This window comes from Lissotriton helveticus, chromosome 9, assembly GCF_964261635.1.
Source record: "Lissotriton helveticus chromosome 9, aLisHel1.1, whole genome shotgun sequence".
NCBI lineage: Eukaryota > Metazoa > Chordata > Amphibia > Caudata > Salamandridae > Lissotriton > Lissotriton helveticus.
The window spans coordinates 50,697,773-50,718,541 of record NC_136070.1 but is presented as its reverse complement, the minus strand read 5'-3'; the positions used below and the strand labels follow the sequence as shown (position 1 = coordinate 50,718,541).

General features: G+C 42.8%; 1 protein-coding gene across 2 annotated transcripts in view; it reads right to left on the bottom strand.

Moving 5' to 3' along the window:
- The window catches only part of CDIN1 (CDAN1 interacting nuclease 1), a 682,509-nt gene that overhangs the window by 400,557 nt on the left and 261,183 nt on the right, over positions 1 to 20,769 (bottom strand). For both annotated transcript variants that reach the window (XM_078661977.1, XM_078661976.1), the window contains exon 6: positions 11,955 to 12,027. In XM_078661977.1, coding sequence (XP_078518103.1) covers positions 11,955 to 12,027 — 73 coding nt within the window. The remainder of the gene's footprint in view (positions 1 to 11,954; positions 12,028 to 20,769) is intronic.

The following is a 20,769-nucleotide window of genomic DNA, read 5'->3' as shown; positions in this document are numbered from 1 at the left end:
GTACCTATATATATATATATATATATATATATACACACAGGTTAAACAACAAACTTCAATTAAAAAAACTAAATGTTATTTATATGGGGATATTCGTATATTTATGCACTATATGAGCGTGGCTATGTAACTGCTGTTTGCACATGCATGTGTATCACATGGATTAGGGCTTTATATAGGGAATGTACCTGCATATGTGAGTATGCAAGTAGATGCATATATGTATACATGAAAAGTGTGTGTGTGCATATATATATATACATTTATACATACACACACATGACAAATGTATATGTGAATAAATATTTGTATTAAAAAATCTATTATGAATAAATGTAGTATGTTTATGCATTATATATATATATATATATATATATATACATTTATACACACACACACACACAAACACACGTCATAATACGTAGAGGAATGTCTGTATATGTGTTGGGCTTCTTTGTATGATAACGCATATAGGGTCAGAGGAGGAAAATACGATTGTAGGGAAGGAATCTATTTTTAAATATAAAAATACAAGTCTGTAGATTTATGCACACCATACACACTTGCATTAAATATGGATAAATGTATAGGGGCTTATGCCTTGTACAGAAATAATCATTATATATATATATATATATATATATATATATATATAATGGGTTCGTGAACGCATAGAAGCGGCTGTAGACATTTTTAGTGACACGAACAGCACAGAAAGCCCCATAACATCGGGGCAAGGGGGAGAGCAAACCATGAAAGGAACAACAGTCCAATCATTGTTAAAGGAGTTTGAGCGGTTTAGAAAACAAGAAATTTCCAAATGGTGGGAATGTACATCTTTACGCAGGTACTTAGAAGTGGGTCGGGTACCACGTGGACTGAGAGTACTAATGTTACCGACGTATGATAATCCCGATCCGGCGATGTTTCAGGAATGGGCAGATAACAATGCTCAGTACTCGAGAAACTCGCTACAATTACTTGTGAAATATGCCGCCTCTGACCGTGAAAAAATCCTGGCAAAATTGGAAGTGGTCAGTAAAGAACTGGAAAGTCACGCAAATCAAGCAGAAATTACCAAGGCCATGATTGACATAACAACAAGAGTAACAAAGTATGAACAAACCATTAAGGAACGGAAAGCCCTTAAATTTCAGAGAGACCGGAATGATTACCTGAAAGGGAGGATTTACACATTTGCACGAAAGTTTGATAACATTAGAAGACAGAATCTGACCACATTTACAAGCAATACAGGGGAAGGATCTACCCCCAGTGAGTCGGAAGTGAGTTCGGGAGCAGAATCGGATCCAGGTACTGAAAATACACGGGGACAACTTCTCAATGTCCCAACTCCATTAGATGAATTTGCTTTTTTACGCAAGGACCGCCTAAGGAGTCTCAGGTCCTGGCAACCACGCCAGGATTACAACAAGAACAGAAACAAAAACCAAGGAACAGGAGGCGTAAGAACAGAAGATGGGGCAAACAAAAAACAACAGAATATAACCAAGAAACAAACTTTCAGAGCGAACAGGAAGTAATAAGTAATGATGCTGAACAAAACAACTCAGTTATTAACCTTTCGGATATGATCCTCACAGAAAATGAAGAGAAAATATTAACAAGAGGCTTATCATTTTGTAAAAGAACAAACTTTGATTACATACAAACTCGAATAGACTTACACCAGTTCATAAGGAAATTGAAACTGCGCAAACACTTTATTAACAACAGAGACAAACATCGTGACAATGATAAATCTTCGGAGATTGACCATGGCAGTTGGACAGTGGCTGATATGGATTTTATTGAGAAGATGGCGGAATTGGACAGAGAAGAATACAGTGAGGAACAAGTTTGGAATACCGACATAGCGGCACAACATGCCGGGATCAATATCCACGAAACCGTCAAGACACCTTTTAGGCCAAAATCTACCTTTTGTCCTTTAATGCCAAAAGACAATTTAGATATCTTTTCGGACAAGGTAATAAGAGATTTAAAATAACTGTCAATTTAGAGCAGCAGCAATTTTTTGAAGCAAAAGGCCAATGAAAGATATGAATATGAAGGTGTGATGAACAAAATCAAGATGAGAAAGGATATTATGATCCGCATGTCGGATAAAGAAGGCAATGTGGTACTGTGGCCCCTGGAGTTATACAACAGAGAAGCCTTGTTGCAACTATCTGACAGAAACTGTTACGTCAGAATCAGTTCAGAGAATGTATCAACTATACAAGAGAGATACCATCAAAGTTTGTATAACTGGAAATCAGCGGGGTTGATTTCAAAATATGAGTTTGAATTTTTGAAAAACAATTACCCAGTGACACCCCATCTGTACCTCATTCCTAAAATCCACAAGGATGAGCTATGCCCCCCAGGAAGACCAATAATATCAGCAATTGGGGGCCTCTTTGAAAATACTAGCAAGTTCATTGATTACTTTTTGCAACCCTATGTACATAAATTGTCGTCTTACATCAAGGACAGTGGGGATTTTTTAGCAAAAATGTTTAATGTGGATTGGGATTCGGATTTTGTCTTGGTCACTTTGGATGTGCAAAGTTTGTACACCAGTATCAAAACACAGTGACGGATTACATGCCATCAAATATTATTTGAACACCAGAGATATCACATTACACCAACACACTGCCATGTTGCTACAGATGGTTGAATGGTGTCTCAAAAACAACACATTCATGTACAACAAGCTGCTTTACTGGCAAATTCAGGGGACCGCCTTGGGCACTTGCTTCGCCCCCAGCTATGCTAATTTGCATATGGGCTTGTGGGAGGAGCAAGTGCTCATGACGAAATACAGTGCATTGATGTCGGAAAATGTGATACATTATAGTCGTTACATAGACGACATCTTCCTAGTTTGGAAGGGAAGTGAGGAAAGTGTGAGGGAGTTTGTGGAAGAGCTAAATGAGAACACATTGAATTTAAGGTTCACATGTAATACAAGCAAAACCTCAATTGTTTTCTTGGATTTGGAACTTTTTGTTTCCGAAAACAAGATACAAATGAGGACCCACAGGAAACCCACTTCCGGCAATACCATCTTGCATGCCGGAAGTTTCCATCCACACAGCCTCATTGCCAGTATCCCCTATGCCGAGTGCCTCAGAATGAAGCGGAATTGCAGTACACAGGACAGCTTTGAAACATATAAAAATCAGCTGTTCAAAAGATTGCGCTCCAGAGGCTACTCTGATAAAATTCTTGATACAGCTGAGAGGAAATCCAGGAGCAAAAGCAGAGAAAATCTTGTACTGAGGGACATTCCAATTTTGGTACCTGATAAAAAAGAAATTGAGACACCACGAATTATCACTGGGTACAATGCGTACCATACCCATGTACGAGAAATCTTATACAGGCATTGGCCTGTAGTACGCAGTGACCCCACATTAGGTTCATCGTGTGCTAGATTGCCGCAGATTACGTACAGAAGGGCTAAATCTATGAAGCAGGAATTGGTATCTAACATTCCGAGCCAAATAAGTAAACCCAATTGGCTTCAAAAGAAAAATGGATTCTTCAAGTGCACAAAGTGCAAAGCGTGCCAACATGGCGTTAACCTCAGTAAAGTACATCTTCCACTTAGGAAAACGCCCCTAACAATAAGAGGGAACTATAATTGCAAAACAGACTATGCTGTCTATGTTTTGCAATGCACATGCAAAAAGCAGTATGTTGGAAGCACCTTGCATCCAGTTCATGTAAGGATCTTACAACATTTACGAGCCGTGGCTAACAACGATCAAAGTTACCCTGTGGCACGCCACATTAATGGTTTTCATGGAGGGAGAGTCGAGGATTTGCAATATTTTGTTATTGACTGTGTTAACAAAAACGCAAGAGGAGGTAATAGACTCCTAGCTCTTAGGAGATTGGAGTCGAGGTATATTATTCTTCTCGACACCAAGGCCCCTAACGGCTTGAACTCGGATGAAGCACTAAGTGTGCACTTGTAAATAGTTCAGCCCTGTACCAGAATGGAGGTAATTTATATCTGTTAAACTCCATGCAGCTTTCACATACTCCGCTCTTCTGAAAATTTGCAAATAAAGACATGAAAAGCACAGTATTAACACTTCAGATTTTAACAATTTTCACTATTGAACACTTTGAAGGGTTTGTTTTCAGGCAAAAAAGTTTTCTTTATTGAATCACAGGTTAAGTCACAAATCACAGTACTGAGTAAACCCAGCAATTTATGACAAACGAGTGCTGTTGGAGGCCAATTGTTTTATGAGATGTGTGGGATTCACGTGATAGCCCGTAGGTGATCGTAGGCCCACTGGGGCAAGATATTTAGTGCAAAATTATTGGACACTATGGATACTTTGGGCTAAAGGTGGAACCATGTAGACAAAAATAACTATTTGCTAGAGATATGCTATGGTACTGTGAGTAATTACATTAGTTTAGAATTGGTTAAGATTTATGTATTTTATTTGGTATGAAATGTGTTTCACGTTTTTGTATAACAAAGGTTTTGTTGAATTTTCTGGTTCAGTCAGTTACAGCCGTGGGCGTTAGAATACAATGAACTATTTAAAGTGTAAATATGTCGAAAGAAATGGTAATTAGCAACGATGTATATTACGACTATGTAAAGTTTGTAAATAGAAAAGTATAAATGCCCGGAGCAATCACTGATACAAATGTTTCAACTTTTTTATGTATCTTTTCCATTTCCATGAGAGGTGGGAATGTAACCATAGTAAGTGAATGACGTCAGTAGTAGGTGGTGACGAACCCACGGGAGAAAGCAATGGGGGCGGTGTATATATGTTTTTTCATTTGCACTTTTCAAACTGTTGTGAGCAAGGCGGTTGTCCCGCGTTAACAGTCGTCGCAGAGGCTAATAAAATTCCTCTTTGTTGAATCCCACGGTGTCAGCGCCTTTTTCGTTGGAAAATACGAAGGTTTGGAGTTATATATATATATATATATATATATATATATATATATATATATATATATATATATATATATATATATATATATATATATATATATATATCCCCAACAATCAGATATCATGCTATCCATTTGGCGAATAAAGGTGAGACGGGCTACTTATTCACAGGAACAGATATAATCACATACAAGTGGCGACCCGTTTCCCCTTTATTTGCCAGATGGAAAGCGTGATAGTGGGAAACTAGATTGTTGGAATACAGAGGGGCTCGGTACCCCGCCACATCGAAGTGGCTTGGGGAACCAGCAACATCTTTGTTGGGGTATATTATATATGTCTGAATACATGTTCAATTATTTTCTATTATTATATTTTAAAACTCCATCTCTATCGGTCCTGCCTCCACTGTGACTCATCCTAAAACGTTCTGGCTACTACAGACTTCCAAACATCCTTCCAAACTGTTCCCTCCTCTTATCCAAGTCATCCACTAACGGGCGCTCATGTCCACCACTCCAAATAACATCTAACATCTTTCCTCTACTAAACCACCTCAACTAATCTATCCCTGTTCAAAACACTAGAGTAAATGCAAGAGATCACTAGAGCACAAACTTAAACTTACCACAACTAACACCACAAGGAAAAAGGAAGCACATATTACTAATCTACCACCAATTTACATCTAACCTTGGGTTCCAGAGTAGTGTGCTACACACTTCAAAATTGATTCAACGCCTTGTGAGATGTAGTATTTGCTACATAAATACAATTTATAAACACACAAAGACACAGTTCTGGACGTAGAAAGCTTCACACTTAGATAACCAACATTCTTTAACATAAATTCAGAGACTTTCTTTGGACAACTGAAATTACACAGCAAAAATTATTTAAAAAAAGAATAATTAAAAAAAAAGTGTCTGCATCCTTCTTTTTGTCCAACATTCAGAATATGGCCCCCTGTTGTGGAGCAACAATGCTATCTATCTTCTCTCTTACAGAAATGCAACGCGCCTCATGACCTGCAATACATTTGATTATATGTAATTGTTTTGTATAAGCACAGCGCAAGAATACAAATAGGCCCCGCCTCTTGCATTGTCTCTTGAGCCGACCCTGCAGGACACTCGCCGTAGCACCGCCTCTGCCCTCCAGTGTACGCAGCGGAGGCATTTTATTCCAGAGTGGCGCGGATTTATTGGGGCTCTGATACACAGCGGCGTACACTAAAAATTACTCTCCTTCCGATTTCATTGTGCGGTGTAAAAAAGGCACCGAATGCAATCAAGCCCCCTCCCCCTTTGGTCCCTTTCCCTTAAAGGGAAAAGAGGGGTGAGCAGTAAGGGCGCCACAAAGGCGTTATAAAAGATGCATTAAAGGCACTCTCAGATTTATGGGCCTCTATTAACTTCTGTGATTCCCAAGCCAATGAATTTGCGCTTTTTTCTGCCGTTAACGGTGTCTGAGATGGACCTGCCGCGGCTGATCTACCTGCTGCAGACCGCTTTCTTCACGAGCTCCAGAGAGCAGCAGGTCCATAGCAATCAGGGCCCTGACGGTGACAAATGTGCTGCTGCCGAGTCCCAGAAAATAACACACATCCACTTTAATCTCTCTCTTGATTAAATCGCAGCACCCTCCACCACCCCGCCTCTCCGCCGCCACCAGCCTGACACCGTGTGATTTGCTGGTGAGGCATCACTGCAGCCCACTCTACAGCCTATGTTCCCTGCCTGCCCAAACACCTTTGATCCTGCTGCAGCCCGATTGAATTCTGAGGGGCGCTGGACTCCCTGATGATGCGCATAAGGAAAACCACTGAGCGACAAAAACAACATGGCCGCACAATAGCAGACAGATGACCTCTTTCGCAAAGAGAACATGGTTGTCACACTGGCAGCCAGACGACCTCTTGAGCAAAGACAACATGGCCTCACACTGGCAGACAGATTACCTCAATAGCAAAGACAACATGGTATACCTTACTATTTATCTTTATAGTCGTAAGTGTTATTTATTGGTGCATAGTATTTATCATATATGCATTCGCTCTTTTTCTTTTCCATATATTCCGTATATTTATTCATATCATTCAAATTGTAAGTTATTATTAACTTTATTGTACTTATGATGCAATTTTCTCAAAATGTCAATAAAAAATTAGAACACAAACAAAACATGGTAATCACACTGGCAGCCAGCTGACCTCTTGCGCGAATGCAAAATGGCTGCACAGTGGCAGGCAGACGACCTCTTTCGCGAATGCAAAATGGCTGCACAGTGGCAGGCAGACGACCTCTTTCGCGAATGCAAAATGGCTGCACAGTGGCAGTCAGACGACCTCTTTCACTATTGCAAAATGGCTGCACAGTGGCAGTGAGACGACCTCTTTAGCGAATACAACATGGCCGCACTCTAGCATCCAGGTGACCCCTTTCGTGACTGTAACATCGCCACACTCTAGCAATCGAATGATCTCTTTCATAAATACAACACGGCAGCACGCTGGCAGGCAGACAGATAACCTCTTTCGCGATTGCAAGATGGCTGCACGCTGGAAGACAGATGACCTCCTTAGCAAATACAACATGGCTGCACTCTAGCAGCCAGATGACCTCTCGCGAATGCAAGATGGCTGCACACTGGCAGACAGATTACCTCTTTAGCGAATACAACATGGCCGCACTCTAGCAGCCAGATGACCTCTCGCGAATGCAAGATGGCTGCACACTGGTGGTCAGATGACCTCTTTAGCGAATACAACATGGTTGCACTCTAGCAGCCAGATGACCTTTTGCGAATGCAAGATGGCTGCAGACTGGCAGACAGATAACCTCTTTATTGAATACAAAATGGCCGCACTCTAGCAGCCAGATGACCTTTCGCAAATGCAAAATGGCTGCACACTGGCGGTCAGATGACCTCTGTAGCAAATACAACATGGCAGCACGCGGACAGATGACCTCTTTAGCAGAGACAACATGGTAGCCACAATTGCAGCCAGACGACCTCTGCAGCAAATACAACTTGGCCACACCATGTCAGACATGATCTTCTTAGCAAACACACCTGGTCCCACACTAGCAGCCCCGTGACCTCTTTAGCATTCTATATTTCAAGTGCATCGTCAGGTTTGAGCCTCAGCCTCAGTCCTCGCGCTTTGCCCCCCACAACAGCCTCCCTCACAAAGGTAAACAGCAGGCATGGCAATAAAACCGCTGCAGAACACGGGAACGGCCCTCCTTCCCCTTCCAGGAGACTAGGCAAATATTTATGGGGCAGTTGACTAACTCCTGCCTAGTCCGGGAAAAAAAGCAGAGCAATTTAGCCGGATATTCATGACCCACTTTGAATATCACATTGAATATTACTCATAAATCTTTTACGAGCCAATCCCCAGAGCTCACTTAACAGCCGGTTTTAATCATGCATCTGACACCGAGAAAATAACACAGTGTATTTTTCCAGTGGCAAATTAATTTAGGCGGGAACCGCCTCCCGAGGCCGCACTCTCTTCGGCAGCGCGCGGGAAAGGCGTCCTTCATTCCGACGGGTTATCTTCCAATACCCAACCATTAAAACAGCACAATGTATTTTTTTTTGTACCTCCTTCCTGCAGCGGTTAATAGTATTGCACAACCGTTGGGTATGTTTTTTTTGCTCCCGTTTAAAAACGTCACATTTACTTTAAAAAAAAATAAACAAACAAACGTGGCCATGTCATTTTTCACGTATATTTCAGAAAGATTTTTTTTGTGTTTACTGCCAATTGGCTGATTTTTTTTATTCGCTAAATATTTTTTTTATATTTCTAATCCTTTTCATTTGATTTTCATTTTTTTGTTCATACTGTTCACCACGTTTTATACTAGCAGTTTGCATTACAAACGGAGAGATCCCCTTATGTAATTATTTTAATTATTTATGCCCAACTTTTCATTTATTTGTTCTTCTCAGTGTGATCCCCCCCTAGTACGCCCTTCTCGACTTACAAGGCGCACAATGAAAGATGACACGCGTACACAGACCTGGTGGTAAGCGACGATACTCTACAAAATGGCGGCACCATCAAACGTGGACTGAGCTTTCTCCATTACATCCCTCCCCTACTAACTAGTTGGAACCTATAATAAACCAGTGCAAAGTTTACGTGCCTCATAATGGCTATGGGACCTAGTCATGCTAGTGCCTCAGCCAGGTGGAGTACCTGTGTTCTCCGTGGGTACTATAGGCTGCCCCAAGATATTATCTGATCAGCACCAGAGTGATCGATGGCTGGTGGACTCAGTTGACCTCCAAACATGTACCTCCTTTCGCCAACAGATCCTTTGCATTTGCTGGGCGTTCCTCCCCCCAGACTCATGGTACGCCGGCGCCATCAGCTTCTGATTTTCAATATGAAGGCCGCCTCTGTCTAGATGCTAGAAGGAGGAGAGGTTATGTATGGCTCCGTGCATCCTTTTTATCCATGATCACATTTATTTTTCTTTTTTTATACGGTGTGCATTGGATGACACAATATTAACCTTCCTTTTCTGTGTATTAAGATTTGGTTTCCCACCTGCGAGTTTCTTCCAGATGTTCTCCATCTCAAGGGTTCCTCGTAATTGTTGTTCTTTTGTCTTTTGCAACCTCTATTCTTCTTTTGCGTTGTTTGTTGTGTGCACATCTATGTGTGGAATGCTTGATGTGGATGTGTTTCCAAGAAGAACTTTCCTGGTTCCAGTCCAGTGGGGGGAGAGGGGCGGGAGGCCCTGCAGTGGGAGGTCATATTTGGCTGTAGTGATTGTCCCGCGTTTTGTGCAGCATGTAATATTGTTCTGATGGTGCACATGGGGTGATCCTTTGATGTTCAAAGAAATATTGTGCAGAATATTGTGCAGGATCTCTAAATCAAATAGTAAAATAGAGGACTTTTATCAGTTTAGATTAACAGAGATATTGAAATAATTGTAAAAATGGAATTTAGTTTTGGGGGGATTTCACCTTCTGTTGCACTGCTTAATAACCCTGTAAGGGGGTGTCTTGAATAACTTTCTACAATGACCAGGAAATGTTCGCTGGAGGGCAGGTTATACATGTCCATACTCCTTCTCTTATGCTTTTGTGAGACTATTGTCAGGAAGCAGGGCTTAGAGGTGTCACTTATTGTCAAGTCTGGTTCTAATGCGATGCAGGGGAGAATCAAAAGTAGATGTAAACACTTGCAACAGTTTGATAAGACAATGTGGTTAAACTAGACCCTATAAATCTTTCTTGCTGGGTGAAGTGTAAAATGTACACATTTTTGTTAATAAATGACCAACTATTAAACGTAATGTGCTGTCCTTTCACTAAAGCCTCATTTTGAAGACTATCTTGATGCAGAAGTAGGTAGAAATGAACTAGGGTGAAGGAAACTAGAAACCAAACTAAGACAACAATAGAACTAGTCCTGAGATAAGATGAAAAGAAACAGTTTCCCTCAAATATTGAAATCGCTCTTAGTAGTGGAAGCGACGGATTGTTGAAAATGTTTAATGTGCAAAGAAGAGAGGGAGCGTGCTACATTTTAACATCACGAGAGCCCTTAACCCATTGTTTTGATGATGCGTGGAGCTGCAGAGCATTCCCGTTAAGGCAATAACATGTCCAATCTTCCAAGAAATCTCCAACCACTTGGGCTGAAGGTAGACAGACCGTATCCAGGCTGGACAACCTAATCTGGAGAAATGCATTCAGAGCAGATCAAACAATGAAGCTAAAATTAAATAGGTTAAAGTAACAACTTTTTCAGAAGTATTGATAGACTAATAAATCTTTAACTAAATTCATCAACCTGGGAGTTCTGAAGTCCTCTAAGATTTCTTTGCAGCCATGAAGGTTTTTTGTTATGGCAATTCTGTGATCTCCTTTCTAAACTCCTTAAAAAAACTCTGGTCCACTACATCCAACCACCATTAACTACTAATTCCTATGTGTATCTATCGTCATGAAACAAACACGCAACAGCAGGGCAACCGTACTATGATAAATAAAAAAAACAATCTAAATATACCGTAAAAAAATATAACATAGATGTACTTACAATACAATATTTTTGACTGTTCAAAATCAAAGGTAGTCATTTCATGAACCTTGCAAAAAATATGGCTGAATAGAAGATCCCTGCATTCAAACCGGTCACCAGCAGGATATGCAGAGATCTTCCCAGCACCACTTAAATCCAATGAACCAGCTAAAAGTAGATTAACAGAGGCCATGGTTTCCTGGATGACCTGCACGCCTACACATTTGATTTTACTTTCCTTTGTGTGCTTTGATTTTGAGAATCATCTTCACTTATCAGAGTTGCTGGCTGCAATGAAGATAGTTGGAGCCCAAAATCCCCATGAATCGGAAATTCATTTTATTGTGTGTAATCTATACGGAGCGGGTACAACCCTCAAACCGATGATCGCTTACTTCTACATTTGAACAACTGGCATTGGCATGACTGCTTTAAGATGGCTTCTTCGAGCAAGATTTGAAAAGACAGATTGTGTCAGACACAAATAAGGCCCGGAGCCGCTTAAAGAAAGAGGGATCTAATTCAACGAGGAGTTAATGTCATCTTGATGAACCCAAAAGCTATGTTAATATGACCACAGCATTAATGGAGGAAAGATATTTCCTTGATGTGGTTTCCCACAGCATAATTCCAATGCTGCATTCCAATAAAATAGCTGCTAGAATTTACTCAGAATTATATTTCTCTCCATTGAAGAGACGCGATCGCTTTTCACATACAGCGGCATCCTCCCTGCTATGTTTATGCCTTCATGAACCTCAAACACTCACCCTTTTCCACAAGGGACTCCCCTTATTGATGAATAATCTGGTGTTACATCAGAATAACGCAGTTTCAGTTTCCGCTTATTGCAATCGCAAACCCTTTTGTGACCAAGGCTAGTAGATTTTACTTCACAGTGTAAAATGCCTCTCAGCTGCTTACTGGTCTGGGAGGCTTGATTAAAATAAAACTTACGATCAACTCCGTCGCGAATTTGCAGATACCGTTCCAGCACAATGCGAGCCATCAGAGCCGGGGAAAAGTCCACCTGTGAGGAAAACAAGTAGAGTTTTAAAGGTCTCAAAGCTAGAAAGGTGTGCCTATAGGTGATTGGGGGATGCAAGAAGGAGCTTACCAATCCCTTAGATGGAAACAGTGTACAGAAATCAGAGACAAACCTCATCATAGTTAAACATTATGGTTTATGACATTGAGAGAACTTGCAGTTAGTTGGGAGCAGAAGAGGCCTAGTGGGGTGGGAGGGCGGCCTGGAACACAGCTTTCAAACCTTGACCCAGCTTCTGCAAAGCTATTTGGGTGAAGTGCTTTCATATGTGTTCTTCTAGGTCACATCTCAGGTTACAGAAAAAGATGAGCCTTGCTTGATGAAAGGAAACAACTGTTTCCCAGTGGCTGCCACATCCATGAAGTCCTGGCACAGAAGCGTCACCCTCACACCACACCCATGCCTAATCTTTTGGGAACAGCCGTCCAAAACATTGTTTCGCAGAAGTAAAAGTGTGAGGTGTGTTTTCCCCCCTTACAAACTTTTTTTTTTTTTTTTTTTTTAAGAGTGGGATGATGTAAGTGAGAGCAAAGCTGCTCAATTAAAACCCTAGTAAATATTCCTTAATATGTAGGATTATGCTACTGTCTTTAATGTCATCTTGACGTTTACAGTCCCTACCAGGGCTTGACAAGGAGGAGCCTGTCCACACCGGAGACGTGGCGGTGTGGGAAGCGTGTACAGGACTCCGCTGAAGGCTCCTTCTCAGGACTATACTCCATGGTTCTACACATGCATGTCCACAAGTGGGGAGAAGAACATGTGTGAGAGAAGGTAAGATAAAGCAAAAAATCACAAAACCCAAAATTCCCAGAGGGCAGCAAGAGTTAGGGGCTATCTGAGTGGGTTAAGCGGACACAACCGAGGGTCTGAATACGCGACGACAGGTAGGAAAGTTACTGGATTAGATGGCCTTGTTTTCTTTTTCTACCTCCTCATGCTATAATCTGTTTTTACATACCACAGTATTTTGCTTTTCCAAGACCCTAAATATTAGTGTTACCCTTTATCCAAAACAATGGCATTAGTTTTATCTACTTGCTAGGCTGCTGGCCCTGGGCCTACAGCTCTTCAAGCTAGAGTCTAGGAACGTGTACTCTTGGACTCAGGGGAGTTCTTCTAGCGGTCAGAAGAAAATAGTCGCACAAAATAAGACAAACCTACATCCTTCCACCTCTTGTAATTAAATTAGTGCATCTGCCTCTCTTCTACTAATCCTTTATAGGATGTAGAAATGGTTTTCTCTGTGCCCACCATGGCCCTTATGGCACAGCAGCTTCCGACATTTTGTCGCATGGCTCGCCAACGTTAAGTTGGCAAGTAAGAAAATCGAGCAACAAGACGACTCCTGCGAGAGCGCTAATGCTCGCGTTGAGAAAGCTGGTGCTCGAGTAGAATATCTACTCGAGCGGCAGAAATAGACAGTGCCCTGTGGCATGCTGACGTTTGCGCTGATTTTACTGCGCTGGGCAGGTTCCAAGTGCTAAAAGTCAGCACTAGCAGCACTACATACTCAACACCACCGCTTACGGAACTTCTCGGAATCTCACTGAGTTTGTAGGTTACTGAGAAATTCTGTGGAGTGAAACTCCGTGAATTCCACCCACCCCTACTTTTACACCCGCCAATTCTTTGACTCCACCCCCCCCTCACCAAACAAATCTCTCTTTCCTCCCTCCCCTAGCATCCTACATGATCTAAATTCAGAGCAGAGCACGACGGCCCTCCTGGACTTCTAAGCAAGGCGGCTGCACAGTTCAGCAAGAGGGTAGAGCACAGTCACATCAATAAATATAAGCGTCAGACACCTAAAGGTCTTCAGCACAAGCTGGATTCTAACAAAAAACATGGAAGTGCGCAAAGAATAAACCTGCACAGCTTCTGATCTGCATCAGCTGGCATCGGTGCACCAAGAATGGCGCGGCTCCATGCTAGGGTAGCATCGATGGACCTTCATGGACCAGTATGGGTGCACTACGACGTCACCACGAGCTTCATGGACCAGTATGGGTGCGCTACGACGTCACCACGAGCTTCATGGACCAGTATGGGTGCGCTACGACGTCACCGCGAGCTTCATGGACCAGTATGGGTGCACTACGACGTCACCACGAGCTTCATGGACCAGTATGGGTGCACTACGACGTCACCACGAGCCTCATGGACCAGTATGGGTGCACTACGACGTCACCACGAGCTTCATGGACCAGTATGGGTGCGCTACGACGTCACCACGAGCTTCATGGACCAGTATGGGTGCGCTACGACGTCACCACGAGCTTCATGGACCAGTATGGGTGCACTATGACGTCACCACGAGCTTCATGGACCAATATGGGTGCGCTACGACGTCACCACGAGCTTCATGGACCAGTATGGGTGCGCTACGACGTTACCAGGAAATATTTCACATGGAAAAAGGGTGGCTTTGGGTTTTGTGCTGAGACTGGCCATCTTCCCCAGCAGCATTCAAGATGGGGGATTTGACCTGTGAGGGCATTCTATTAGCAGTCTTACTTTATTTTTGTAATGATGCAATTAAAATGCATCATTTTGCACCGATTTTAAAGAACTGTGCAGCAGGTGAATTTCACTATTTTTTCATAAAAAATAAACAGTTTCGCTTGTTGCCTGCAGAACAATCACAGACGCAGTGTCCCATTCCATACTGCTGTACAGGCTACAAACTGCAGACAAGATGGCGGCGTGCATGACAAGTGCTGAGCTATGGTCGAGCTCTGCCAGGCGGTCCCTCGCGGTCTCGGGTACCTCAGTGCTACGAAGCCCAAGACAGGAGCACGCCTTCCACAGAGCTGCCCCCTCCCCCAGGAGCCCACCGCAAGGGTGACCAGAAAAGGAATGAAACCGCTCATGGACAGCCAGGCAGTGAAGACGCCCCCATTAGAGCAGGTGTGAGCCGCCCCTCTAATTTTCATATTAATCATGTGCCCATCACGCTCCACGTCAGAGCGCAACCATCATTCATAGCGGCGTGAATCCCCTCGCTTGCTTCCCTTCACTGGCCCTTTAAATACTTGATGGAATGACAAAATCGCTATTATTTAACACGCTTTGTCCCACCAATTTTGCACAAAGCCAGGATTTTCTTTCGTTTTACAGCTCACTGGGGCCTGCAGCGACGCACCCCCTGCAGGCAACACTCATCTCAAGGTTCCTGCTTATGGAGGTTTATTGAAATATGCAAATGGCTGACAACTGAACAAAACAAGCATTGGCAATGCCAACAGGTCTGGCTTATGAAGGAAAGTGACTCTTGATGGGTTTAAGCATACATTTCCTCTAATCTTTGCACTCGCACATCCAATCATCCATCCACTAATTCATTCTTCCATTTACCCTCCGACCCAATCTCAATAAAATACATACAAATTCAACATATGGAATTGTGTAAATTCCTCACGGCTGACCTCCTCCCACCCGTGCTGCTGCCAGAGAAAGACGAACAACATAAATTATCTAGTTACCTAAGCCACTTATTTACAAGGTCATGTGTGTGACCCTGAAAATTCAAACTCAGACAGCTGGAAAAAACACATAATGATCACAGCTGTGTGGAAGGCAAGCACTCTTTGTGGAAGCACACAACTCCTGCCCAATCAAACTATGTCTTCCTGGCTCCCAACATGTGGGCAGAGTTAAAGCCCCTCTAAAGTGATGCTCACATAATTGTCTGGCTACAAAAGGAGCAGTGGGTAAGGGCCTCAGTGGAGAGCATCAATTGAATCAATTTTAGCCCCTAAATGTCTAGCATTTTGGGTCTGCGTTATCAAAATACAATGTGGCGCCTAAAACGTACACATTTACTATTCCAGGCAAAGTGTCACAGAAGTGGAATACATTCAAGTATAGCAGTGTGTTTCACTCTTGTTAGAATTTGTCAAAGGTGTATCCTCAGAAGTATCCTTCAGAAATTAATCTAGAACTAAATTAAACTTTTATAATGGGCTTCCAGGCCATATTAGTGATATGACCGTAAAACATACTTTACGCTCCCAATTCAACGTCAATATCTCTTGGAGCTGATGTTGCACAGTTTGTTAAAAGGCATCAGCTATTATCCATTTCCATTGGACCAGAAAGCACGACTTTCACAACACACAATTCAAGCTCAGATTTCTTAAGCTATGGAGGCCTCCTGTACAATATGGATTCACTCAATATGCAGTGATTTTCTGTTGTTTAGTTCCAAAGAGGGGTGATGTGCCAGCTACAGTTGCCATGTTGCCACAGCCATGAACATGTGTCTGTGAAAGCTGCTCCATCATGTGGCATCAGCGGAGCACAGGGCATGATCTCACTTAGGGAAGAGGGCAGAATGACCATCAATTTTCATAGTCGTCACTCACGGATCCCTTTTTGACATCTATACACATTAGGACGCAATGTGCCCATCTACCCCGAAAATTGACGGATCAATCAGATCGAGGAAATTTAGAATCCAGGACCTGCATGACTGAAAATTCAAAACAACTACATTTCAAGTGCTCGGGTGATTGAAGAGTGGTTAATTTTTCCCAGCCTGATCCACCCATCGCAACTCCTTCATCTGTCCCTCCCCCCCACATGTGAGAGGACCAGTCTGTCAGGCGTGGCTTAGCATTATCAGTACAGGAGAATAATACAGCCCAATGGAATAACCTTTTCACCTCTGTAGACAAAGTTCACACTGCTTCAGCTAGGCACTGCGAGTAGGGCGTATGGTTTTTGAGTCAACTGCAAAGTCTTGAGAAAGGAGGCCTTTGTGATGATGGCAGAGGTGGTTCATTGTTACTTCATCATCATGTCCAAACCCATCAGGTGTAGAGACGATTCATACTTCATCATTCCAAAACTCATCAAGGATAGAAATGATCGATGCTACTTTGTCTTCCTGAAACTCATCATATATAGTGGTGGTTCAGTGCTACGTTATCGTCATGTCCAAACCTGTCAGTCATAGAGAGGATCCCGGCTACGTCATCATTTCTGAACTCATCAGGGATAGAGACGATCAGTGGAACTTCATTGTCATTTCCAAAGTTGTCGTCATGTATGCGGGTGGTTCAAAGCTACTTCGTCTTTTCCAACCCAATTAGGCATAGAGGTGATCCTCACTACTTTGCAATCACCGAAACTCATCAGGGATAGAGATGTTCAAGCTACTTCATCATTATTTCTAACCCCAGTAGGATTAAGTATGATCAATACTCCTTTTCGTTCCCAAACCAGCGAGGAGTGGACGTGGTCTCGCCAGAACAAATAGGTGCTCAATGTTTTTGCCTTGTTATTGTGTAATCAACCTGACCAAAGAAGTCAACCATGCTACTACTTTATGGATTCTGAGCCCACCGGAGAGAGGAGAAGTCCTATTCTGATTCAGAGCATACAGCAACAGCAGATTGAATAATTACCCCTACGTCCCAAAGCGAACTGACTAGATTTCAGTCAGATGTCGCGTTTCACTCAGAAAAAGATATGCAGAGTTCAACAAAACAGTTTTGCCTAGTTTCTAAAAAGAGAATTGATTGTGTCAAAATAAACGGCTGGGGAAGAAACATTTATTCTTGATAAAAGTAACTAATATGTGACTAAATTTGACAAAAAGTAACCAATTTAGGAAACTGTGAATAACTTTCTGTTGAAAACATACATTTACGAATGAGAAACAACCCTTGAGTCACTCTGCCGATGACCATGCCGTGACAGGAGGAGACATTGCTATTTGAGAATATTTATACTATCTCGTTACCTGAGACGGGCTGCACCTATATAATTGCGCCTATTGGAATTCTCCTCCTCAAAAGAATTGTTGTCATATATTAGAGGTTGGAAACACAGACTACTATTGATATCGCTAATTGCTATTATTTCTGCTCAAGACCAAATAAAAAAGCCCTGACTAAGTTCCCACTGGCAAAAAAATGGGAACGAAACGCGTTGGCTGTGTGCCAGTTTTAAAGATTTACTGAAATAAAAAGAAGTACTTTTGGAAAATATTTTGACTGCTGCCTCTTGACTCCACAACGTGTGCACCTTCCGCTTTCTTTGAAAAAAAACCTTGAGTCACAGATCAGAATCCAGTTCCTAATCCCTTTTTTTTCCTCTATCACTATTACACAAAAAGGTAGATTCGCAGAGGGTGAATCACGCGGTTCAGTTTTCCTAATTTGTAGTGACTACCCCATCATATTCCTGTACTTGCCAACTCCTTGTTCCGCGAGAAACCAGACTATGTAGTGGCAATTAAACGCGCAGGTTCCTTTCGTAGGGTTGGCTGTTCAAGTGCTGGGATTGACTTTACTCACAAAGTGTGTCTGTGTAGGCAGGTTGGAGGCTGCTGTGTTAAGCCAGGAGGTAAATAGTAAGGGATGCTGTAGGGACAAGCTTTTATTAAATCCTCCATAAGAATATATTTTAGAAAAGGCGTCTAGTCCCCTGAATATATCCACCTGGATCCGCTGGCAGCGTGTACTGCCGCACACCCGCCAGCAGCCGACCCCTCTGGGATTTGTTGCAACAACCCATGTCGGCGGATTATTACCTGCCCGCCATCCAGCTGCCACCTTTATGTTGTACTTAGTATTGAAAACGAGCCATCACTGCATCTGCCAGCGATTGATGCCACACCAGCTCCTTTATGAGTCCGTATATCTTTAATCAGTGGCAACCATAAAAATTGATGAGATGTGTACATTTATATATCAGCATCGCAGAGCCTGACGGGGGCTGGCTGCCGCTGTGTCTGGCGAATGTGCTTTGATTCAATTTATTTATATAAATTTTTTCTGTTTGTGACGGCTATCACCATCGTTCTAAAAATCGGACATTTGGCTCTAAAATTAAAAATATGGAGGATTGTTTGCAACAAATCAGAACTGATGGTACCGAAGTGTGGTTCGCGGTCTGTTCTGCTATTCTTTGTGCAGGGAGGTCCCAATTCTGTCTGCTATATATGTATACGTGTATATATTACAATTGAGTGTGAGGGTAGAAAAAAAAATATATATACACACACATATATATTAGAGATAACTAGAACTGTAACTGGTGAAGGTCTGTAGTTTTTAGAGTTTAAAAAGTTAAGCTGTTTCTGAACATTTCACCCAACTATAACATTACTTTAACTTTTGTTTTTTTCAGCATATTTCTACGTCTTTATTTCAAAGTAAAGTAATATTTAATTACCATACGTAAATCCAACCACCCGCCGGGTACGGCTGAGGAGGGCTTGGCTATGTGGCTAGGCCCTGCAGCCATCACCACGCTGTGCACGGCCTCAGACAAGCGCATGAGGGAGATTACCAAAAGGCCTGGCCTGCTGCCAAACCTCGTAAAGGCAGACAACCAGACACTATGCAGGGCCATCGGTTGTGCATAGTGGGGGGCGCAAGGGGGATGGGGGGGGGTTCACCACAGCGCCTGACCTGCGGAGCCACTTCCCTGCATAAAGCCAACCCCACCGTACATATGTGCTTAGGCCGTGTGCGGTAGGGGTAGGCCACAAGGCCTAGCCTGCGGGCAACCCCACTCTGCACACAGCCTTTGGCCGTGCTCTGCAGGGGGCTGGTCAGAGGGGAACCCATCTTTTTTTTAAAGGGGAGGGGAGCCGCGTGACCCCTACCCTCCGAACGATTATGACCCTGGGGACCCCAAGGCCATATATATTTTAAAGGTGAGGTAAGGCATGTGGCATCCTCCCCGAGCCTCATTAGGGCCTGCAGACCCCATCCAGTCAGGTTTGGTTTTTTTGGTATTTTTTTTAAAGGGGGGCAGCCCCCCCCCTCCTTTCAGAGCCCAACTAGACCCTGGGGACCCCAAACTGCAGCCCCACCACTTAAATAATGGAGAGGGGGGGGATGTGCAGGCCCGCCTCAAGCCTTATTTAGCTCTGGGGAGCCCATTAGGGCCAATCTTTTAAATAAAGAGTGGGGAACATGCAGCCCCCTTTTCAGACCCACTATAGGCCCTGGGGACCCCATTTCCCAGGGACCACATTTTGTAAGGTGGGTGAACTGGTGCTCACCCAGGACACCCACAATATACTAATTGGGGGCTGTGGGGGAAGCCCCAAGGCCCCAGCCCATTCCCTACATACAGCAAGAGCTCCCAGCCACAGGGAGCAGCTCCAGGAACAAGAAATATTTTGATCTGTTTTCAGTGCCAAAAACAAATATGGGAGCTGCACTTGTTTTTTTCTTTTTTTCAATTTTGCTGCATTTTTTTTCTAGCCCCAGGCTTAGAGGGTCAGGGCATTCTTAGCCTGCCCTTATATTATTTGGATTTTTTTTTTTTAGATCTACAGAACAAGTCCCTGAATCCTAAACTGGCTGCCATCACTTCCTGGTTGAGATGGTGGCAGCCAATCAAATTTCATCTTGATACCGGTCATCATCCGTGGAAGCTCGGCGTCCCTAGATATACAATGTTTTTGAGCATTAATTGCTGAAAAACTACTTTCCAGATTTACACCAAAATACAAAAAGCACTCTTTCTGGACAAAGATCTAGCTTTCTGGCAAATTCAGTGCAAATCATTTTGGCTGTTTAGGCTCTAGCGGTTTCTAAAGTTCCTATAGGAAAACACGTTTTGCAATCTCTTTTTATTGTTATTCCCGTCCCTGTTTGACGGATCACCAGGCACAAACTAGGCACAAAAGAGCACTTCTATGGAAAGTTTTGTGAAGATTTGTTAAACAGTGCCAAAGTTATTAGCAACACAAGAAAT